General features: G+C 38.6%; 1 protein-coding gene across 3 annotated transcripts in view; it reads right to left on the bottom strand.

Moving 5' to 3' along the window:
- Positions 1-25,155, bottom strand: part of Gas2 (growth arrest specific 2) — a 141,214-nt gene that overhangs the window by 105,042 nt on the left and 11,017 nt on the right. The window contains exons 1-2 of one of the 3 annotated variants that reach the window (XM_021197949.2): positions 16,135-16,526; positions 7,632-7,796 (exon numbers count right to left, since the gene is read on the bottom strand). In XM_021197949.2, the coding sequence (XP_021053608.1) occupies positions 7,632-7,779 (148 nt within the window). In that variant the 5' untranslated portion in view covers positions 7,780-7,796; positions 16,135-16,526. Of the gene's footprint in view, positions 1-7,631; positions 7,797-16,134; positions 16,527-25,155 lie in introns of those variants that run through there. The other 2 variants (XM_021197957.2, XM_021197967.2) reach the window with 2 other exon arrangements.

Below are 25,155 nucleotides of genomic sequence, written 5' to 3'. Positions count from 1 at the left end.
AGAAAAGAGAAGAGAAGAGAAGAGAAGAGAAGAGAAGAGAAGAGAAGAGAAGAGAAGAGAAGAGAAGAGAAGAGAAGAGAAGAGAAGAGAAGAGAAAAGACAGGCAGATAAACAGAAAAGAAAGAGGCTTGTAAAATGCTGGGGTCCAGGTTTGTAACTCTGGCACTGAGCAGGTAAAGACAAGAGGCCCTCTGGACTTTGCTAGCACTGCTTTAGCCGAGTCGGTGGTTCTGGGTTCAGTGAGAGACCCTGTCTGAAAAACATGGTGGAAGACAACTGAGAAATACATCGAATGTGGATCTGACCTCCATAAGCTTAAGCTTATGCAAACACAACTTATGAAACATCATATAGGCATATGCATGAACATACACACACACACAATTTGTTCTCTTTAAGGAGAACAATGGTACATAAACAAATGATCATTGACAAGTCCAACAAGAAACCACTAAACCTCATCTAAACTACACTAAATCCCATCTCTAAACTCTATGAATGTGTTATTCTAGATTGAGATTCAGATAAGAGGTTACAAAAGCTAAGCTCTAAGTAGAAAATACAAACTGTTTGAGCTGAGATGGCAGTTAGGTCCAGAGCTCAGCTGTGCTCTGCTCTCCCTCCCCACAAGGACCTTCCCAGTGTCAGCACAGCTCTTAGAAGCTATGGGCCTCAACCATCATCTCTATACTTGACTGGATTCTAGTCCGTTATTTTCAGTGAGGTGGGCTGTTTGTTTGTCCATTTGTTTGTTCTTGGATTTGGGGCACTTTTCTCCTGCCGTGATTTCCCAAAACTTGGAAGTCACAAATCCTGTTGATTCAAGCCGTCTCTTTTGCCCATCCTATCATGGTCTGATGACTGGCATGATGACAAAAGGCATGGGGATTGTTTCCTAGGTGTGGGCTCCCTGTCTTCACTTAGACATCTTTACTGAGCACTCTGCATCCCACCTTTATCTTGCAAAACATATCTATGCAATTTATCCAATACCCAATGGGCTCATGTGATGCCTTTGACCATTTGTTTATTCATATGCTTCAAAACCTGCCTGTGCTTCACATACTGCCTTCATCAGACCCCTCACAGACTTTCCACTCTTGCTGGCATGGACCTGACTTCAGTGTCCTGTGCACACATGTGCCAGGGGGAATAGAGAGGGGAAAGGAGTTTAGTTCTTGTGTTTTCTTTTTCCCTGCTGAGTAGCTCACTTGTTAGCCTCTGGTGAGGATAATGACTTCTTCAGGTGACAGAGCAGCAGTACGATAAGTGCAGATCCCAGAGGTTCTCCCGTGTGGGCTGCTTTGACTTCAGAAGTGCACTGAGTTCAGTTGACTCAGAAAGGAGGACAGGAGTCTTGAAACAAAAATAGCCAGAGGGAATGACTGACTGCTGTGCTCCTAATGCCAGTCCAATGAGGAGAACGTTATCATGAAAGCGGGCATGGCACATCAATGCCAGAAATAGTTGCCTATAATTGTCAGTTTATTGCAATTTGTTTAAATATCATGATAAACTTTACACCAAGTCCTTAACTGATTCTGTTGAGTGATTCCTTTTATAAATTGCAAAGATATTTTGCCTCTGGAAGGAGCTGGATGTGTTAAACCCCACAGTAATTTTATGATTCCTCCTCATATTTTTAAGTGACTAGATGATTACAATAAGTTGAAAAGAATTTTTAATAATGAAAAAAAATTGTTTTCATTAAAGAGCCATCAGAAATTTGCCCAGAGTTACACTTTTCACTTGATTTTCTTTGAATCTCACAAATGTCCATTGTCCTGTCCTCTATGAACACTTGAAAAAAACTTTACACTGAACATCTGTAACCAATGAAGAATATATTAGGTGTCAGCTTTCAATTCTGTGTAGTTTATAGCTTAGAAAGGTGGGGGTTTTGGCTAAAACACAGACTGTTATATACTTTATAGTTGAAATGGACTCAAATGAAGGAAAAATACAAGACTGAAAAGTTCTATTTTAAAAAATCCTTTATATGTAATATACTTTCCATCAAAACATTAAGTCATTAAATATATATTTTCAATGTACTATATAATTATAAGAAGTCAGTTATAATGGTTTTATGGAATGATTCACTACTTCACTTACATTCCATACATATCACTAACAGCGTTTAAGAAAAGGCAGGATATAATGCCAGTTGGATTTACCCAAAACATATACCCATAAGAGCAGGCTGTGAAGAATGAATTACAATTTCTTAAGTAAAATTAACACGTAATTAGTGAACTCTGCTTCACAAAACAGGTCTTCCTTATTGTGTTAGGCAACTTCACAGAGCAGATTATAAAGCATACACAAGTGTATTTGGAGTCAGATCATTGCCACATTCTCAGCCCTGCCTTTCCCATATCTTACTTAGCACATCTAGAGAATCAAGAATAATAGATGGATACCATTAAACCATCTTGGATTACCAGATACTTCAGCCCATAAGTGCCATGGGCTTGAAGATCAACCTAAGGTACTCTGATCTAGAAGTCATATAATTATTTTCTGCATCCAGCGTAGTGAGTGCTTTTTAAGTCATGCTTGATAGCTGACTGGTAGACAGTGATCAAGGCATCTAATTGAGTAACACAGTAGTCACTGGCCCTTATGACCTTTATAGTCTAAATGAACAAAATTAGCATCAGCCTCGGGACTTTTAGGGAGGAATTGGATAACTAAAATCAGCATGAGTGCTCATCAGTAAATAAATATCTTCTAAAATATGTTTGACATCGTTTCTATAAAGATTTGCTATCCATCTGTAAAATACATTAGATTGGCACTATCTCAGGGTGGGGGCAAAGATCCATTTATCTTCTATTAGAGTGAGAATGGATGTTTGTCCCAAAAAGTTAGTAATATGGGATTTCTAAAGATAAGACTATATGTAATATTCACATTTGAAATTTAGACAAAATATGTCAGGCATGTGAACACATTTGTATGTTACTTCTCACAGTACTAAAGAGTGGATGTTACTATTTACCTTTAAAAAATCCATACAATTAGCACACAGCCCTTTGACCCAGGCATTCCAGGTTCAAAGTCTATGTTCCCAGCCATTTGGCTTGACAATTTCAATATTTACTGAACATGCACTAACTATTTCCTACATCAAACCATTCTCCCAAATGAAATTATTATTGTTTTCTTTCCTTACACAGAAATGTCATAGAAGGCTTGTTAGAAAATGATAATCTTGAGACTGAAATGAATAGAAAGCCTGGAACATGGCTGAGAAGACTGTACAGCCATGTTTTCATATCTACTTTGGAACACAGCAGAAGAAAGCTGGTACAGTGTCAATGTCTGAAGATAATTCTGATGCTTCAGTAGCAAACTCTAATCCCTCTGCACCTTCAACTTCAATTTATTTTTCATTACTAGAGGGCTCAAACCCGACTCCTTTTCTAGTGCAACCCAAATTATTCAGCACTTTTGACAATGAGTTACCTTATCTCAAATTCCTCAGTATTTCTGAGACTGAATTTTCAGAGTATGATATAGGAAGTGACTCATGATATCAGAACTCCAGACCAGGATCTATTACGTGCTACCGCACATTTAAGTCAGAGATGGCAAAGGGGTTGTGTTACAAGAACCGCTTTCAAACAACAAACACACAGACTACTCTGAAGGGCAGAATCAGCAGAACATAAACCTGTGCCTATACATATCTACACTGACAAAGCACATGGATGCCTATGAACTTTTACACCAAGAACATGAGGATCTCAGAAGATGAGAACCCAATGAAAATGGGCCTGCAGTAGAAGAACCTCCTGTCCCAAGCTGGACAACAGCTGTATTTGATAGCACACTAAAAGACAGATGTTTACTTTTTTTTTTTTTCTTCTGAGACAGGGTTCTCTTTGTAACAGCCCTGGCTGTCCTAAAAGTTGCTTTGTAAACCAAGGTGACCTTGAACACAGAGATCACAGAGATCTGTCTGCCTCCATCTCCCAAGTGTTGGGACTAAAGGCAAATGCTGCCACACCTGGCTTGATGTTTACTTTTTAATAAAGAAAATTGCAGAAAATTTTTAGAAATAACTGAAAAAAGTCAAGAACATTACTCATGTTGAAAACTGATAAATTCTCTTTTCTACACATGTAGAAGATCAGAAAACTGGAACTTGCCAGACTATCAACTATCAATGCATTTTCTAAATGTAAGCAAAATCAATTTAACATAACTTAGCTTTGTGGAAAACAAAGTATAATTTCTAGGTAGATATAAACACACACACAACTCTTCATCTTGAAGACCTACAACCATTAAGAAAAACATGAACTCTTTTCAATGTTTAATAAGTCTCAGACTTTCCAAAGTGTTGAAAATATGCTGGTCCACTGTCCCAGCTACAATTTGAAAATGTAGCAGACCTACCCAGAGGACTTCCTGTAAGATGCCAAAGAGCATGTGAATGCTCCAAAACACAGAGAGTGACCTCCTCACAAGTCACGTTGCTTACTTCAACTAGCACATGTCCATGGGATAGCCAGTGTAAATACAAAATCTGAGGGTGACTAACATTCATTATTGTATCTTCACCTCTATGACTAGAACTCTATAATGGTATTTACAATATCACATAAATGTGGATATTCATCTATCAGCAAAACCTGAATTCTCCTCTCCATCAGACCATATTTTTGATCTTTGGAGAACTTGAAAATAAACTGTCCTTTTAAAAAGTCCATCTCCAATTGACAGTTTATGTATAGGATCAGAAACATCCAAGTTTAATCACTGACTATCCTTTAAAAAGTACATTTTTAAGTTACTTTTAAACAAGATAACTAAAATGGGGTCATCGAAGTTCTCTGCGAGTATGACCCCATGAGAACAGGAATGTGAAAGCTTAGCATTTCTTTCCCACTCAAGACTTTGGTGCTTAGCATGAAACAGGACCAACATGGAGATTGTCACCAGGACAGTTCTATGGTATAAGCACGAAGAAGCTAAGATCTGAGAGACAGCACTATTCAGTAAAATATGTGAATATTACTCAGATGGTAAAAAGATGGTTTTAAAACATTTAGTTATCCTCTCTCTTTCTCTCTCTCTCTCTCTCTCTCTCTCTCTCTCTCTCTCTCTCTCTCTCTCTCTCTCTCTCTCTCTCTCTCTCTCTCTCTGTGTGAGCTTGTATGAGTTTATGTGTACCGTGTGTGTGCTGCCCACAAGGGCCAAAAGAAGACAAGACATCCCCTGGACCTGGAGTGACAGACAGTGAGTGCTGAGAAGCAAGCCCATGTCCTCTGCCTAAGCAGTAAATGCACTAACCCTCTGAGTGCTCCCTCCACAGTAAGGTCACTTCACATTTTCACTTTCAAAGCAAGTGCGCACCGGGAGTTGCTACTACCTGTATGAAAGCCATCCTCCAACAAAGCAATTCATATCTTCATTTCTCATTATTATTCAAAACATGCTTATTTTCCTATCTCTTTATGCTTTACCATTTTAAAGTTTCAAGTGTTTAGACTCCTTTCCAAATTATAATAATAATAACGCTTCCTTGAGGTTTCCTCTGTCTACCTGGGGTGACTTCCAGTCCACTGAAAGATAATACTCAATAGCTACATTTTTTAAATCCCTTTAGGATCCCCTGCCTGGAAAGTTACATAAACTATCAATTTCATTCACTACAACTACTAATAAATATTAACAAGATAATCTACTTTTTAAAAAAAAATATAACCATTATATATTTACTTTGCTTAGATATGTATTCTGTTGACCTAAATTGCCCAAACCAAAGCTCCAGAATCAGATTTCTTGGAAACATAGGTTTTAGGAGCTGGAAAGGATATTAAAGAACATCTCCAACTCTTTCATTTATGGTTGAGGACACCAAGCCCAGAACAGATAGCTGAGGGACTTTGGGCATGTTTCCGACCAGTGGGACAGCCAGAAGCTGAAGCCAGGTCTCCTGATGCCCAGAAAGGAGCCAGGTCTCCTGATTTCTAATCCAAGGATCTTTCCATTACACACACTGACTCTGTTCTTTGAGGCTGTATTGGGCTGCTCACACTGATTGAGCCACTTTGAGAATGATCACATTGGTTAAACAGAACACTTTGATGACCTGGTCACCCAACACTGGGTCACGCCTGTGTAATCGGGCTACACTGTACTCACCCCTATTTCTCCTGTCCTAACATCTCCATGGCCCTTTGTTGATCACACTACTGATTACAATCAGTACAATTTTTTTCAAGGCAGTGTATGATTAAGCCCCCAAGTCTTTTTTTTTTTAAATTAACAATTTTACTGGACTTTATAAATGGAACAGCAACTTATATAATATTAACTAAGATCCAGGAACTATACAAAGTACTAGAGCTTGTGTTCTCAATTTCTGTAACACAATTCCAATTACAATGATGGCTAGACATTAATAATAGTCATTAGTTAGCCCTGGGAAGACAAAAGCAAGGGAGAAAACAACTGCCTGCTTGATGAAGTTAATAGTGAAGTACAGTACCACAGTGGGGTGGAGGGCCTTGCCTGGGGGAAAGGAGTTCTGAAAACCTTTCTGAAGGGTATGTTTTCTATATTGACAATTAGTAGTGTTGGTTAAACCACAAAGTTAGTCAAAATGGGGTGTTTATGATGAAGAAAAGAGCAAGTACCTCACCATAGACAAAGACTTTTAAATATAGAATAAAAGTATAAAAGCCAGAAAGCAGAGAAAAATTCTGCAAGAGGCAAATGGGTTCTTAGCCTCTGCTAGGTTTCAGCCAGAGGAATGCAGCACATAAGCCCCATCTTCCTAGCTAGAAAGTGAAGCCTGCAGCTTGCAGCACTACTGCAGTAATAAAATAGTGTAGGTGCATCCTCTCTACCCACCCACACTCTGCTTGTTCCACAGTTCAATCCTACATCCTGAAAACTGTAAGGTCCTAAAGTTGTGGCTCACTCTTCTTGTCTGGGAAAATCTGGTACTGGGGATGCTATGGCTAAATATATGACGTGCCTTTAATTGTACAAATCTGTACCCTTCATTGTTGCACTTTGATCCTTGAAGTTCATCAGACAAAAGAAAAGATACCATTAACATGCAGTATCGTTTTCTCAACAATGATGCTTTTCTAAAATGGATATTAAAACAAACAAACAAACAAACAAACAAAAAACAGAATTTAGTTCCAAGCTAAATTACTCCAGTCAGTCCACAAAGCATAGGTATTCTCCCTCGGTTCCTGAATTCAGCAGCTTTGGAAGGTGTGAAGTAAAAGTAGGGCAAGAAAGACAATTTTAGAAGCGGATTTCATAGAGCCTGCAGCTTGAACCAAAGCACAGGTCAAAGTCGTCAGCTGCAAGGCCATGAGTGAGAAATGAATCAGAGCAGGAATGGTATAAGCAACTTGACCACAGGCTTCCACATTCCAGCGCAGGATGCGGGGATATGAAACACAGTTAACGTGAGAGGCACTGGGAAATTCATTTAAATTTCCACAGGCTTCGATTTCCCAGATGAAAAACCCTAATAAAGAAGGTCTTTCTTTCCCAGGTATGGTCACATGCTTGGGAGAAGGACACTCTCAGAGGAGGTAAAATACACAAGACACTGTTATCTTTGCTCACAAAGTGATATCTTATAACCTTACCTAATAGATTGGTTAACCACAAGGCCAAGTCTTCCTTCATCGGCAGCAAATTAGCTTCGTGTCTGCTGGCCAGCCACTGGCTGTACTGATGCATATCAGACAGGCCAGGTCCGCTGCGAACCTTGGGGCTCAGGGCAGTGCACATCATTTATCCACTCCTAACACCTAGTGTGGGGACAAAAGAGCAATATACTTTTTATACAAGTTAAAATTTAAAAACTACCACCACCATGTGCTTTTGTGATGTCAGCTCAAGTTATTAATTATTAAACCCAGAAGAAATTATTTGTCTTACTCATCTGGCTCTCTAATGTTTAGTCAGCCATTTGGTAACAGAAACAATCAAAGGTCAAAGAGAAAAATCAAACAATTAATGCTTAGCTCATGTAAAACAATGTATTTGGGAAGGGCCAGCTTCAAGGGGAAGAAGCCCAGTAAAATGTAGTTAAATGGAGATTTTAGTGTCTGCTGGTGTTTAAGCCAGGGATGTCCACAGACTCTGAGTGCTGAGCCCAAGCACTGAGAGCATGCACACGCTCTCTAGGAAGCACATAGGGAATACTGGCAAGACTGTTACCTAAAGGAGAGAGCACAACATGCAACTCGCTGGTGACGGCCAAACTCATTCAAGGACACACAATTAAAACACCAAGTATTGGGTAGGAGAGGAGGGGTATTCAAAGAGTCCCCACTACCACTCTGAAAATCACAGAAGACCAAAATTAGAAGGAAGAGTGGCATAAGCAATCTGACTCTATGGCATCACAGTAGAGTAAGGCTAAGATCTTGTTCTTCACATCTCAAAAACTCTTTCCACAAAGACATCGTCTAACAGAATGCATTAGTGGAAAACACTTTCTTGCAACCACTGCCTCTGGTGGCCTCGGTTACGGTTTCCCTTGCTCTGAATCTTCCTTATTTTAGTTATACATATTGAGTTTTATTTGTAATCAGTTTAGAGTAGAACTATGTTAATGTTTTACATCTAAAATAGGAGTGGTGGAGAAAGAATTTGCTTCTCATATTAGATATCCCATGTTAATATACAACAGAATAAAAATAAATAAATAAAATTATTTCATGACCTGATCACTTCACTGTATACAGAGCATAAACCTCTATTTAAATTATAAAGTACTTTAATAAATATGTTAAGGTATATAAATATATTTAAGTATTTAAATACTTAAGTTGACCTTAGGCATATCACCTTTGTATAATATTTTTTCAAGACGGAGTCACAAGTAACCCGATGGTAGCCTCAAAATGCTATATAGCTGACAGTGGCCTTGTCCTTCTGATTCTTCTGTCTCACCTCCTGAACTCTAGGATTACAGGTGTGACCCACCATACTGGCATATGGAACTCTGGAAAATAGTCCCAGAGACTTTTGTATGTTGGGCAAGCACTCTAACCACTGAGCTACATCTCCAGCCCCTCTCTGGATTATTTGTAGAACTTGATGCTATATAAGTAAAATAAATCTACTGAAGCAGTCTTTTATCTGATATAAAATGAATTCACCTGTGTTCACAACAGTTCCATCATTCATTTAGAGTCTATTTCACCATAGGACCTATTCTGGCTACAAATTAGTATGTGCATAAAATAACCAAGATAAGTCCACATAAGTGACAAAAAACACAAGACTATTTGCAACAGGCAACTCAATAGTTTCCTATAACATCCTGAATATTTCATCTAAGCATTTCAGAGTGACTAAATTACACGCTGTCTTTGGTGATTTACTGTTTCAAACTTTGTACAATACTCCTTTGTAGTTATTCTTAAACTCTAAATTTATTTAGTTTAATTTCTTTTAAAAGTTTTCTTTTGAGTAAATGATCTATTTCTATTTTTAATGCAAAACTTGGTTATCTCCAGAATCTTGGAGCAGACTGTTGGGAGAGGTAGTAAGTAATAAAGTGCATAGTACGTCACAGCAGAAAGGTACACTTTCATCCTGATGCACTCAGCTCACTAAGTGACATTCTCTAAGTATCTGACCTGAAGCACTAGGAAGGTGACCCGTGTTTACTACAACTTGCCACAGGTTACAAGACCATCAACATAAGAACTACAATGTTGTTGTTGTTTATTCTCTCCCAGTTATAACAGCATTGCTCACACTTTCCCTAAATGTCTGTGATTAAATATCAAAAACAAAAAACACCTGAAATATTTTCAATGCCAATTCTTTTAAAATTATGTTCATTCCCGAATAACAATACCTCTGTAGCTCATCAGGATCCTACAAGATGGCTAGCCTGTCAACAAGTATGTAATCAATCATACATCTAAGCACATGAATCACACATTTAAATTCAAATCTTAAAAGGGTTACCTTTAAAATGTCTTCCTTCTCAAGACACAATCTCTCCCACTACTTCCCTGAAAGTGAGATATGGTCTCACAGTAACTCTACCCTCACCCTTTTGTGTGCCCTGTGACTCCCATTGATGCTTCAGAGCCCTGTGTCACTCTACAAAGGCAAGAAGACGCCTCAGGTTCTGAAGCTCATTGTCCAGTACAGAATCCATCGGGGATCAGTTACAGTGAGCCTAATGGCATGTAAGAGTTCCAGCGAGGCAGAGACAACAATCCTTCCCCTCAGCATTTCTCAACAGTGGAGTTGTTATTTCCCTTGACAGTAGCACCTTTATTTCTCATGCAGTCTCTCTTGTGTTTCACCAGAAATGTAACCCAAACTATCTCCTAATATGGACAGATGGATTAACTAAAATCAGTGAGGATAATTAAGCTAATTTTATTTTAAAATTTTGTACATAACCACAATTTTAGTAGAGATGGTCAGTAAAAATGGGGTCATATTTTCCCAGAGACTTAGTTGATAATTCAAATACTAGAAAGATTAAATAACTAAACTTCGACAAATACAGAGAGATAAACAGACAGAGGTATTTTCACAGATAAGACTTCTCTAAATCCTGTCTAAAAGGAAGAAAGGTGGGCAACCTAATTCCTCTCGACATTTTCCAATCTCTCTCCAATTATTTTGCATCTTTGATATCCTAACTACACTGTGTATGACTCAGTGGGTTTTCTTTAACTCTCTACACTTATGCCTTAGAACTGGGCAAAACCAGACAGTAAACAGAAATGGACCCAGCTAGAAGGAAAACTATACAGAGTCTGAGGAATGCACCACATAATGAAGCAGACTCTCATTGAAATGACTGAACTGTAAAGAGGGAAAGAAGGAAAGAGAAAAGTAAGAAAAGGAAGGGAGGGAGGGGGAGAGGACACAGAGGGAGATGGGAGGGAAGGAAGAAAGAAATGAGGGAGAAAAAGAAAAGAATAAAGCTTGGAGGTACAGGAAGAGGACGGGGGAGGGGAACAGGCTATGAGAATAGGAAACTAAGATTGTCAAAGTATATTGAATACATGCAAAAATGCTATAATGAAGTATACAATTAATAAATGATAAAAAATGGAAAATAAAGATATGAATTTCTTAGTAAACACAACCTAGTTTAACTTTTAACTTTTTTTTTAAAAGTTCATACTAGTTAAATAAAAAGATAAGTATGGAATTTGTTCCTTATATAATTTGTAATAAATGTTGTGTGTGAGTTAGATCATAAAGAAAAACTAAAGAAAATATCATGCCAGTTCTTTGGAGCACATTTAAAGTTTCAAAGACTACAAAACATGTTAGTAGTACATTTAAATACAGAATATAAAATGATCAATGAGACGCTGAACAGAGGAGCATCAGGAAGGAGAAAACGTTGACATTTCTAAACAACGAAAGACATTCAATAAAATGTACGTAATCCAAACATTTTAAAAGACCAATCAATAACTTTGTTAAATATTAAAGTCAACCAATTGGAAAGAGTAAAACCTCAAATACATGTATGAATTCACTAAATTGGAGATCCTGCAAGCTTTCTGGGTCAAAACGTGGGTAACTGAACTGTCAGGACTTGGAATGAATAAAAATCAGCCTTAAAGGCAAAAACATGCAGAAACGTACACAAAATCCTTCTAAGATTGTGCATTTTCCCTGTCTTTCCATAGGAAAAGTGACTGTGGAATTGTAATTATAGATGTGATGAGACTTGGACAAACCCAAGGGAAGGAGGGAAAAGTTAATGAGCCTGGAAGTGAAACATCATGTTGAGAGACTGTCTAGCCCACTACTCCAGAATGCAGCTGAAGACATAGATTTGCTCTGATGGGGGAAATATTCTTCCATCCTCCTAGAGGTATGCTTTGATTATTGTTAAATGGTTTCTCTTATGTCTAGAAGACTGGCATGAGAGAAAACATATTTTCAAATATCTATATAACACAATATTATATATAAAATAAACTATAAAGAAAAAAACAGAAGCACAACTATAATCATACGACTCTCATCTTCTGAGAGATTCCACTAGGAATGCTAATGAATGGATCCAATACAGGAGATGAAATCTAGCATCCTAGTGTGAAATAATGGCTCAGTGGCCTAGCCATTTAAAAATTGTACATGTCATGGGACTTCCTTTGAATCTGAGTTCTGCGTTGTGAACTGTTGACCAGAGCTTTCAAAGACGATTGTGAAGATACAACATTTATGATGTTACTTGGCAAATAGTTCAAGTTCAATGAATTCTATTTGCAATCTAAATTATCACCACCAGAAGTCATGCCAAAACAAAACATCCAATGATTTCTTTTGAAAAGAAATTCTATAACAAAATAGGATTTTCCTAAATATCAATCTTTAATATGAAAAGAAAGAAGAGAAGGAGATGTCAGGAAAGTATGAATGAACACTGCATATCACCAAAGCTCTAACATTCTCTTCATGTGGTGATCTGCACCAGAGCTTAAGTGTATAATTTGATTTATGTGCATCAAAATGAGTAGTTTATATGGGGTTAAAGATGGTAACAAAGAATATTGTACTTTGATATCAGTTAAGAATCATAAGCTATTAATAGGACAATATTCTGCACTCACTGAAACACACAGGTGCATATAGCTACTACCCAATCTTCTCTGTCTCCCTTTCATCCTCCGCCCCTCTCATCCCATTATAAAAAACAAAAAACAAGCAAACAAGCAAACAAAAACGCTAAAAGCAGTAAAGCTCAAAAGATGTGCAGCCCAGGGTCCTGCCTTTAGAGGCAATCTTAGCTCTCTTCTACAATGTTGACCTCACTTCTAACCATTAAGTTTTAAATGTTAAAGGTTCCAAACAATGCAGAAATCAAAGACTAACCATGTCTTTTAAACCATGGTCACTAACCATGTCTTTTAAAATTAAAAACAAAATGAATGCATCAATCCAAAAACTCTTCCAAAATCTGGCAGGAGAAATGTCATTTTGAACTAGCCTCGACTGAGGACTTTACTATCACGTGACTTATTTTAACCAACCAGTAACATCTGGAAGATAAAGCTCCTCAGCCAATGCTCTGAATGCAAAATCCTTGCTGCTGCCATTTTTTTCTTTTATTAAAAGCAGATTTATTTGTCACACAATAAATCCTGATTATTCCTCCCCCTCCTCCTCCTCTTCCCAGTGACTTCCCACTTCCCCTCCTGTTCACACCCACTGCTTTTCTGTCTCTAATTAGAACACTGCTATTATTATTGGTTCGTAGTTTAATTTGGTTTGACTCTGTAGCCCAGTCCGGGCCAACTCACTATGGAGCCCATCTTGGCCGAAACTCTAAAGTGTTCCTGCCTCAGTCTCCCAGGTGTTGGCATAACATGTCTGTACCTCTATTCCAAGTTATAAATGAGTAACCTCAATTCAAGAGCCTAATCAGAAAATAAAATCCACAATTTAAACATAAAAGCAGTCTCAGATATTGTAATGGAGCTATAACCTCTGTCGGGGACCAAATCAAAATAAATTGAAAAAGTATTAGGCAAAATAATATACAGCTTTAGTTACATAAATGGAGAATAGACTCAAAAAACCCTTGGAAAAGTTGAGAAGTGAAATTCTCGAATACTCCTAAGAGACTGGTGGCCTAGGAAGATATTTTGCCCTAAGTAATGGGGTATTCAAACAGTCATTAAACCTCTAAACCTTTCTTGTACCCAGTCTCCGTTGCTAAGTCTTTAGGTATCTTTCCTACTGATAGCAAGATAATGACTTATCTTGAATAAAACAATCACACACACACACTGACACAAAACATGCACACTCATACACACACACACACACACACACACAATTCTTTTTCAAGACAAAATATTTCTGGCATTGAAGTTTCTTACAAGTCATTGTTCTAAAATTCCTACTTAACTATTCTTCCAGACAGTGAAGCACAGATTTTTAGACCTCTGTCAGATTAAGCTGAGACACAATTTGAGTAGAAAACCATCTAAAGTCATTATGTGGAAACTGTTACGGCTCACATCAAAAGTTTATATAACTCAATTTGGCAAGCCCTTAATTTGTGAGAAGATTTGCATATTGTTTATAACATAAAATTATATTTTAATTCAAATATAGCAATGAACTATCAGAATTCCACATTTTCTTCATATATATATATATATATATATATATATATATATATATGAAGTGCAATACTATATATATGTAGTGTGTGTGTGTGTGTGTGTGTGTGTGTGTGTGTGTGAGATGTATTTCACATAACAAAAAGGGAGCAGAAACGTCTCAGGTGAATTGCCCTGAAAACATCTACTACAAGAAGTTACCAAGCACCGTAGCCACCTTGGCAGCAGATACTTCTACCCTCCCTCCTGTTCTTTCCTCTACTCTAACAACATTGACTGGAAAACTTGTGTGAGAGTTCAAGAAAAATTAAATAAGTTGGCTCTTCTTTGGGACACAATATCAAAATCACAAAAGCACAAAAATAATGCTACAATTTCTACAGAAATTTCAATCAAAACTTCCTAGAAACTTGTTGGAAGCATACCAGATATTTCAATCAGCTCAGGTCTTCACAGGGCTCTGTGAACTGACACAGCTGTCCACTTCTGAAACAGCTCTAAAAGGCATGTACCTGCAGACGAAATCAAGTCCTGAAAATTTGCCACATCTTCAAACTCAAAGTTTAACTAGTGCTTGGTACCAAGCTTGGTGCCATGCTAGAAACCTTGAGGAGAGAGGCCAATCACAAGTCCTTTGACTCTGGTGACTTCTGCCATGTAGATTTCTTTCCCAGCAAAGCACAGTCCACTGCACAAAGAAAGGTCTCATAGATAAAATGAAGAGCTGTACGTAAAGCTCAGTGGCACACAGATGAAATCCACGCTATCTTTCCTGGTCAGAAACTTCTCAGGCAGCCCTCAGCACAGGTTCCAAGGTACATAGGCAAGGCACTGTGGCCCAGCCTTGGTTCCTCAGGTTCTTACCTTCTCTTAGGCAGTCAGAACCTGAACACCCATGTTGGAAAGGACGACCACCACACTCTCCACAGCTAGAGCAGGTCATTCCTTGAAGAAGGATTCATTGACAGAAACCAAAGACAAGCTAGGCAAATCAGATGCGAGCTGTAGTTACGAGCACAAAACTAAGAAGTTGGTTGGGAAAGGCAGCAATGAGCACAGAGTTTGTTCTCAGCCCTGCCTCTCAGAGTCTCTTGGGACAGGTGGGAAGGAAAGGAGGACTTCCTGTGCCTGGCGGACGCTCCCAACCTGTCTGAGCCTTTATTTAACACCATGAGGCCAAAGGAGTATCCCTCTGAACACAGGATCTTATTTCCTCTACATAAAATCTCCTATGAACAAATCATCAAACTTTGTTAGAGAGGTTTTGGGTAGGGAGTCGATAAAAACAAAGATGAAGATAAAGAAAATGGAAAAAGCAAAGTCCGTAATTTAAAAATAGTAATTGGTAGAAAGAAACCCACCCCACCTCTATGTGTATTAGAATACAGAAAACAGAATGTTGGGCGCTGAGTTTGCTCTAATTCTAATCCCACACTAGGAACTCACTCGGGATGTCTGGACCAAGTCAATTCTTTAGAGTTGATATAATTTAATTTTCCAGGATAATTAATACAAAAAAATTAATAAATTGGCTCCTTTGCTCCCTAAACAGTTTCAGACTCCAGTCATATCAGGCCGGGCTAAAACAAAACACCGCGTCGAAATACAAAATTATAGATAAATTTAACGTTTGTTCACACACAAAAGAAGGTTCGACTCTACCTGATTCTTTCACCAAAATAGTCACCCCAAATTGCATCAAGATCTCCTCTACCCCCATTAAGTCAAAAGGTCAGGAAGTGTGAATAAGACCGCCAAGCTCCCAGTGTCCCCTCCCCGCCCCCCGCCCCCCACCCCACAATCGCAGAGCATGCACAGCATTACAGGCTCGCTTGAGCATCACGCAAGTGTACATTTACGTCCAAACGCTAATGAGAGGCTTCCTCACTTCCGCCCCTGGTTGGCTGAGCGGTCCCAGAGGGCTTCTGGTACTGCTCAACAATAGGGATGGAGGGGTAAAAGCTGTTTTTTGTGTACCAGGAGGTCCCCCACTGCAGTGAGCATGGCTCACCCTTCCTGGTGGTGCTGGTGATGGTGCTGCTGCTGCCGCTGCGGGTGTTGCTTCCAGGTCCCTCCCCCGCTCCTGACTGCAGTAGTAGCTGGGCTCCCCTCCTGGCTGCTTGCTCACCCAGCCAGCTGCTCCCTGCGACTCAGCTCAGCAGCACCCGCGCTCTGGGCTGTACCCCTGAGGCTCCTCCAGATGCGGGTCCTGTGGCCCAGGCTCCCCGCAGCCCAGCAGCACGGTGGCGGCAGCTGTGGTCGCACCGCCCCTCTTCATACTTCTGTGATGGCTCCTCTTGGTGCTGTTTGGGAAAATGATTTTAAACCCTCTCGCCAGAAACAGATTTCCTACTTTTCATCAGTCCACACGGACCAAGAGGAAGTAAAACGCTTACTTTTTTTTTTTTCCTGCTGGACAGCAAATGCAGTTGACACTGATTTACCCTTCAAATGGGAGAGATTGGATTACAAGCCCTTGGCAGCAATTCCAAGTTGGGGCCAAGCTCCAGCCCCTTGCCTGTCCCCCAAACACTAAGCTAAGACAGAAGGGGTGGGAGCTGGGAGGATATCATATTTAACTTCGGGAGTTTTAACAGTCAATGACTTTAGCACAATGTTAAAATTGGGTGTTGGAAAGTTTTTCTTTCCTGACCTGTGAGTTTGCACACTCAGTGGCATGAGCTTTCTAGTAACTTCGGCCAGTGTTCATTACAAATAGAAGAATGTGATGCCTTAAAATTCTATTTAAATATCACAGTTTAGAAGGGCTATCTGCACCCAGGGCTTTTTCTACTTTAGGAAGGAAATGTGATTGTGCCCCTCCCTCTCTCAGGCATAGTTCAGTGTTGGGTTGAACATCACAGACAATTCACCCCAACTGCTGTGTGTTAAGTTATGAAATTTAAGATGAAAAGCTTTGCAAGAAGTGGACAGATGTTGGACTGCCTGGTTCACCTCTGAAGGACAGGAGCCTCTAGCTGAGTGTTGGGTTTCAACTTCCCAGAGTCTGCTTCAAGGGATCTCCTTGTGTACTTCTGCACCTAGCCTGCTTGACTGCAGTACACAGGTACTCGCTGATCCCTAGATACTAGGTTAAAATAGAATGAGTCATGCTCGCATCTCTTACCAGAAAACAACAAAACCAACAAAATATAACCATAAATCTACAACAGCAAAGCAAGGCAGACCATGTTACCTGCCAGTGAAAGTGCATTCCACATTTATTATTGCTTCCATCCGGAGGGTTTCTTGCTCTAAAATATTCAGAAATGGCACCAGGTATTTGCATGCAGTGACAGTACAAACAAAAAGAGAAAGACAATGGAAAGACTTAGGCTAGTCATGCTTTTCATTTCTGTTACATTTCCTATTGCAACTGTTGGCTCCAAAGTTCTCCTTAGCATATGCAAAGGAGAAAAGGGTCATTCCTCAAACTGAAAATGGACAGTATCTAACACTGACTTACATAAGGAACAGGAAAGAAAGAAAGAGAAGGAGGGAGGGAGGGAGGGAGGGAGGGAGGGAGGGAGGGAGAGAAAACAGACAAAGCTTGGTGAACTGGCATGCATAATCATGAGGAACATCACTTCTCAGTTTGACCTGGTTTTAATTCTCATAGAACTCTTCCTCCACAAGGCATTTTGAATTTCTGAACCTGTGCACTTTACAAAAACCTTTATATCCTTAGTAATTTTGTACTGTCAAAACATCATCATCCAATGACTGTTAAAATATTCGTTTTCCAGGAGTTCAAAGAGTTTGCCACCTTGGACTTTAAAAAGCTTACTTATATTCTATCTTCCCTTAGATAAAAATAAGTCTCATTATTCATTACTTCAGTTATAAATAGGGAGTTGAGATGTTTTTGCTGACTTGAGGAGAAATGCTAAAGAAATAAAAGGAGGCTTTCGAGGGCACTGAAGTAGCCTAATCACACACACTCCCCACCTCCCCATGGTCCAGCCTTCCTTCCCATTTCTAAGCTTTAAATTATGCAGCTTGTCAGTCTCTGCCCTTCAAGACACATCTAATATAAAAATACCAGAAGGAATGGGGAACTTATATTTTCTTCCTTGCATTCTTTACAGTTGAGCTAAATATTCTTTTGGTGATGAAAATATAGCACAGGGGTTCCAAAGATGCATTTCAGAGGCTAGCTGTAGTTGTTGTTTCCCTTTTATTGTAGATCATTTTTTTCTCTGACAATATATATTCATTACAGTCTCCCCTCCATCTCTTGTAGTTCTTCCGCATCTACTGTCCCATCCAAATGCACCCCTTCCTGTCTCTCATTCCAAAACAGGCTTTGAAGGGAATATAATATAATATATAAAGCATCACATCAGAATAGGACAAAATAAACATACAGAAAGAAATGAGCCCAGGAAGGTAGTTTAAAAATCAGAGACCCACTCATTCGCATTCAGGAATCTTATATAAATAGTAAACTGAAAGCCACAATATACACACAAAGGGCCTGTATGTTATAAAGAGAGAAGAAAATATGGTAAAAATAGTTTTTAAAAAAGAAAAGCTGACATGACACCAGCTCAACTTCACCACATTTAGTGAGTTGTGTAGGTGTTGTCTTAAGCAACGGAGACTTGCCATCAATTTGTAGAGAGCCATCTTGTCAACAGTATAGGTTGCATAAAGGTTCCCATGGGACCCTTTTGGCCAACAGGTCAAATAGATGTAATCCAATTCCAGTACTGGAAGCTTTGTTTGATGAAAAGAGATGGCAAGTTGCGGCTCTGTTTCCCCCATTATTTGGGGATTTCATTTAGAAAACCTTCATATGTATATATTTTAGGACATCTCTACTATATTTCCAAACTACCCCTCAAATGGCCCTTAATTTTAGCTTTCTCTTCTGGTATTCCTTCCCTCTTTTCTCACTTCCCTCCACCTCTGGTCTTAATTGTCCCTGTCGCCCACCCTATCCATCCAGAACTATCTGTTCTATTTCCCTTTCCGAGAGAGTTGTATCTGCCCCCACTCCCCTGAGTCCCTTACTATATACCCAATCTCTGTTCCATAGATTATTTGCAGGTTATCACTGACTTAACAACTAATATCCACATATAAGGGAATATATGCCATATTTGTTTTCCTGAGTCTGGATCACCTCCCTCAGGATAATTTTTTCTAGACCCATCAAGTTACAAGTTGTCTTAGCAAGTGTTTCCATTGCTATGAAGGTATAACATTACCAAGGTAATCTTATAAAGGGACACATCTTATTTGGGTTGGCTTATAGTTTCAGAGGTTCAGTCTACTGTCATCATGGTGGGATACACAGCAACATGCAGGTAGACACAGTACTGAAAGAGCAGAGAGTTCTATATCTTGATCCAAGGGCAGCTAGGAAGAGGCTCTTATCGGAACTGGGCAGAGCTTAAGCCACAAAGCTCACCCCCACAGTGACACACCTACTCCAACAAGGCCACACTTTCTAATAGGGCTACTTCCCATGGGCCAAGCATTTTCAAACCACCATACAAGTGAATCCCATGATCTCATTTTTTTAAATGGCTGAGTAATACTCTATTTTGTAAATATAACACATATCCCTGTTAATTCTTCTGTTGAGAGAAATCTAGATTGTTTCCAACATCTGGCTATCATGAATAGAAAAGCAATGACTATGGTTGAGCAAGTTTTATCTATGATAGTATGAAGCATCCTTTAAGTATATGCCCAAAAGGGGTATAGCTGGAATTGAGGTAGATCAATTTCCATCTTCCTGAGGAACTGTGACACTGATTTTCAAAGTGGCTATGCAAGCTGGCACACCCATCAGCAATGAACGAGTGCTCCCTTGATCCACATTCTTACCAGCATAAGTCACTTGTTTTATGAACCTTAGCCATTCTGATAGGTGTAAGATAAAATATCATAGTAGTTTTGCATTTTCATGGTGAATAAGGATGTTGAACATTTCTTTAAGTGTTTCTCAGCCATTTGAGATTCCTCTATTGAGAATTCTGTTTAGAAATATAGCCCACTTTTTAGCTGGTTATTTACTGTCTTGATAACTAGATTTTTTGAGTTCTTTAAATATTTTGGATTATAGTCATTTATCAGAAGTGTAGTTGGTAAAAATCTTTCCCCATTCTGTAGGCTGCCTCTTTGTTCAAATGACAGTGTCCTTTGCCCTGCAGCTTTTCAGATACATGAGCCATTTATTAATCGTTGATCTCGGTGCCTGTGCTAATGGCATTCCATCCAGAAAGCCTTCTCCAGTGCCAATGAGTTCAAAGTTACTCCCCACTTTCTATTCTATCAGATTCACTGTATATCCATCTATGTTAAGACTTTGGTCCATTTGGAGTTGAGGTTTGTGAAAGATGTTAAATATGGATCCATTTGGATTCTTCTACAAGCAGCCATGCAGTTTACTCAGCACCACTTGTCGAAGATGTTATCTTTTTATTCCATTGTGTATTTCTGACTTCTTCATATAAAATCAGGTGTCCATAGATGTGTGGATTTCTATCTGGGTCTCCAATTCAATTTCACTGATCACAGTGACTGTTTTAATGTCAATACCATGCTGTTTTTATTGCTATAACTCTATAGTACAATTTACAATTGGGGATGTTGATACATCAAGCAGTTCTTTTATTATTCATGATTGTTTTAACTATCCTGGGTATTGTGTTCCCATATGAATCTGAAATTTTCCAATTCAAAATGTACAAAAAAATTTGTTGAAATTTTTCATGGTGATTTCAATGAATCTGTAGACTGTCTTGCTAGGATATCCAATTTTACTATGTTAATCCTCCCATTCCATGAGCATAGGAGATCTTTCCATCTTCTGTTATCTTCTCCAATTTCTTTCTTCAATGTCTTAAAGTTTTATCATACAAGTCTTTCACTTGCTTGGTTAGTTACCCCAAGTAATTTTATATCACTTGAGTCTATTGTAAAAGGTGTTAGTTCCCTGATTTCTTTCTCAATCTATTTTTCATTTGTATAGCAGAGGGCTACTGATTTCTGTGAGTTAATTTTGTATATAGTTACTTTGCTGGAAGTGTTTTATCAGTTGCAGGAATTTCCTGAGAGAATTTTTTAAGGGTCACTTTTGTATTCTATCATGATATCTACAAATAAAGATAGTTTGACATCTTCCTTTCCAATTTTTATCACTTGGTAAACTTCAGTGGTCTTAGTTGCTCTCACTAAGACTTCAAGTACTATATTGAAAAGGTATGGAGAGAGTGGACAACCTTGCCTTGTTCCTGCTTTTAATGAAATTCCTTTGAGTTTCTCTCCATTTATGTTGATACTGGCTATAGGCTTGCTACAAACTGTCTTTATTATGTTGAGTATATCTCTTGTATCCCTAATCTCTCCAGAGATTTTATGATGACAGAGATCTGAATTTATCAGAGGGCTTTACTGCATCTAATGAGACATCCATGTGGTTTCCATATTGCAGTTTGTTTATGTTATATGTGTTACATATAGTGATTTATGTATGCTGAACTATCCCTATATCTATAGGACAAAGCCGACTTGATCATAGTAAATGTTCTTTATGGTGTGTTCTTGGATATCTTTTACAAGTGTTTTATTGAGTATTTTTGTATCCATGTTCATGAGAAAAATGGTTTGTAATTCTTTCTTTTGGGGTCTTTATATGGTTTAGTTATCAAGGCAACTGTGGTCTCAAAAAATGAATTGGGCAATGTCCCTTCTGTCCTTCTGTTTCTACTTTGAGGAATAATTTGAGGAGTACTAGCATTAACACTTCTTTGGAAGTTGTATGGAATTCTGTGCTAAAATCATCTGGCCCTGGCTTTTGGGGGGGTGGGTGGATGGGGCAGGATTTCTAATTGCTGCTTCTATAATTTAAGCAGACTTTTAAATTATTTGTGTGATCTTAATTTAACTTTGGTAAATGGGTATCCATTTAGAAAATTATCCATTTTTTTAGATTTTTCTAATTTGTTAGAATAAAGCTTTTAGAAATATGTCTTTTGTCTCAGTGTCTGTTGTTATGTCCCCCCTTCTCATTTCTGATTTTGCTAGTTTAGATATTCTATCTCCATCTTTTAGTTAATTTGGATAACTTTTTCCATCTTAATAATTTTCTCAAAGAAACAACACTCTGTTGCCTTAAAACAACCTAGGGCCACATGAGAAGAGCGCTTCAATTAAGAATCTGTCTAGCTCAGGCTGGCCTGTGGGCATGTCTCTGGGGGAGTGTCTTGATTAACAATGTGGAAAGGCTCAGCCTATGTGGACATCAACTTTCCCTAAGAAGGCAGTCCTGTGTAAGAGTTAAAAAATTGAACTACACACAAGCAAACAAGAATCTATACATCTGTTTGCTTCTTTTTCTTCTTGTCTGCAGATGTCATGTGAACAGCTACTAGAATTGCTGCCTTAACTTCCCCTCAATGATAGACTATATATAGGCTTATAGATTTGTAAGCCAGATAAGCTTTTTCATCCCCTAAGCTGCTTTTCATCAGTATTTTATCACAGCAGCAGAAATAAAACTAGACCAATGTCAAACAGTAGTTTTTCTTGATTTGCTTGGGTGTTTGTGTTTCTCAAAAATCAGTATTTTTCTTTATATATTCCAGTTACTCACTGGGAATGTTTCCAAAGATAACCTTCTATTCAACTCAAATTCTTCACCATAGGAAGCCAGAGTCCAGAGATAGAAATGTAACCTACCTGGATGGAAGGGCAATGAAGCAATTGTCTCACTTAAGGAGATTAAAAATATCTAATTATGACCTTGATATTTTACTCCATTGAAAACAACCAAGTCAGATTTAAAGAATTCTCCACTACAGTTTTTGTTTTTATATTATCATGGAAATAGGAAAGTATCTGTAACAGTGGGTGTGTCCTGAGTGACTAAACTTTTCACATCATCCCTAACATGAACTGTCCATTTTCTTAAGTGAGTGGAGTAACCAGTTATATGCCTTGTTGTCCCCCCATCTGTATGCTACCTTCCTCTTTTCTGTTCCCCATCCCTACTCCCTTCAGTAGAAATAATACCTATTGACTTATTCTGGAGGGGAACAAAAGGAGTGGAGATTAGAAGACATGCAATAAACCTAAAGATGAAAGCAAATGGTAAATATTCCAAAAAGTCATTAAGAAACCTTCCTATTTCTTGATGGCTAGAGAGATGGCTCAGTAGTTAAAAGGGCTTGTTAACCTTGACCAGAGTTTGACTCCTGGTTCCCTTACTGGGCCATGAATAACTGCCTGTAACTCTAGCTCTTGGGTATCTGGCTTGCACTGTTATCTGCTTACAGGTTCTACCTACATGAATGAAAGGGTTTTATAAGTATGGCTCAAGAGTAGCAAAGCTGGCAGATAAATTCCTGCCACCCCTGTCTGCTGTTCATCTTTTGGAGAATGTCACAGCAGATGATGACATGAACAGGAAGCCATGTGGAGCTCTTTAGGCTAGTGCTCGATAGTCTGAGGACATGCAGTGTTGTAGGAGAGAATATTCATTACCAGGAAAGAAGTGCTTAGTATGAGTCAGTCCCTGAGTTTGATGTCCACAACCATACAAATATAAATATGAACACACTCATATACACACACAGACACAAGTCCAGTGGGAATCAATGCAGACATCCCACAGGTAGACTAAAAAGCCAATGGCAATTATCAGAATAATAGTCCTCATAAATGACCTTGAGAAATCTGTTGTTACTATGAGACTGTCTAAGAACAATTTCATTTTCACAGTATGTTATGGCTAACATCATGTGTCAAAGGACACATGGGTATCGGGGCAAGTGCTAAAACTATTTCTGGGTGTGTTTGCAAGGGTGCTGCTTCTAGAAGATGTGAGCATTTGAATAAATGAACAAAGAATTTCCTGATAACCATAGGAGTGGGCATCACCTACTCCACTGTGGACCCAAAGAGCTGTGCCAGTATTTGTTCTCTTTTTCTGATACTATAGTAGCACACACACACAGAGAGAGAGAGAGAGAGAGAGAGAGAGAGAGAGAGAGAGAGAGAGAGAGAGAGAGAGAGAGAGAGAGAGAGAGAGAGAGAGAGAGAGAGAGAGAGAGAGAGAGAGAATAAGAGGAATTCCATGTGAAAATTCAAGGATTGTTCTGATTTTCCATGTGCAGCATAGCACACGTGTTTCCTGTGTAATTATGAAAAATGTCTGAAACCTGTGGGAAAAGACTAAAGTCCTCTATAAAACATGCTGCTTGTCCCTGAAAGCTCACTTACTGTGTACCACGTAGGTCGAGATGGCTTTTCTACTTAAGCTAGATTTAAGTAAGTAATTTTCCTCCATTATACATTTATGTAGTCTGTTTCTCAATCTATTTTGAAAAAAAAATGTAATCTTAATTCTGAAAAGTTCACTTTAATAAAAATTTTCATATTAACTATTTTGATAGCCATACCCTGTATGTCCTTTATGCCACTGACTTCCCACCACTCTGAACACCATGAGGGATGAAGTGGGCACTGCATGAATAATCATTGAATAAATGAATGTCACAGATATCAGTAACATGGGAATTGTAACATTCTTTGGTTATACTTTCATGCATTGTCTCTAATTTCACAAATTGAAACTTAGAGTAGAAACGTTATTTTTAACATGTTACAGGTGATGGTTTCATTCTATGATCAGGACCACTTCATCTGGTAAAATACAAATAGATTTCACTAAAACAGATGCTAGCTGGTGTGCCAGACTTATAAATGAGGTTAACCTGTGTCACCTGTCACTTCATCTAAAAAGAAGTTGATTTGGACCCAAGGTTTAATCATAAGTAATGTAATATGACTACAATGAACTGTGTGGAAATATATCTCCCATTATGACTTTTAACCTTTCACATATGACTGAAAATCAGAAGAAATGCATTATGGCACAGATCCAAAAGCATGCACTGATGCACACAGTCACCTACCACTTACCTCTAAGTTACCATACTCTGGTATTTTTCTCCTTGGCATCACCCTGGTCTCTTTCTTTGTCCTATCATTGAAAAGCAACACTCTTGGAGAATGG

The sequence above is a fragment of the Mus pahari genome, chromosome 1 (genome assembly GCF_900095145.1).
Source record: "Mus pahari chromosome 1, PAHARI_EIJ_v1.1, whole genome shotgun sequence".
Taxonomy (NCBI): Eukaryota; Metazoa; Chordata; class Mammalia; order Rodentia; family Muridae; genus Mus; species Mus pahari.
This window is presented reverse-complemented; position numbering and strand designations above follow the sequence as displayed.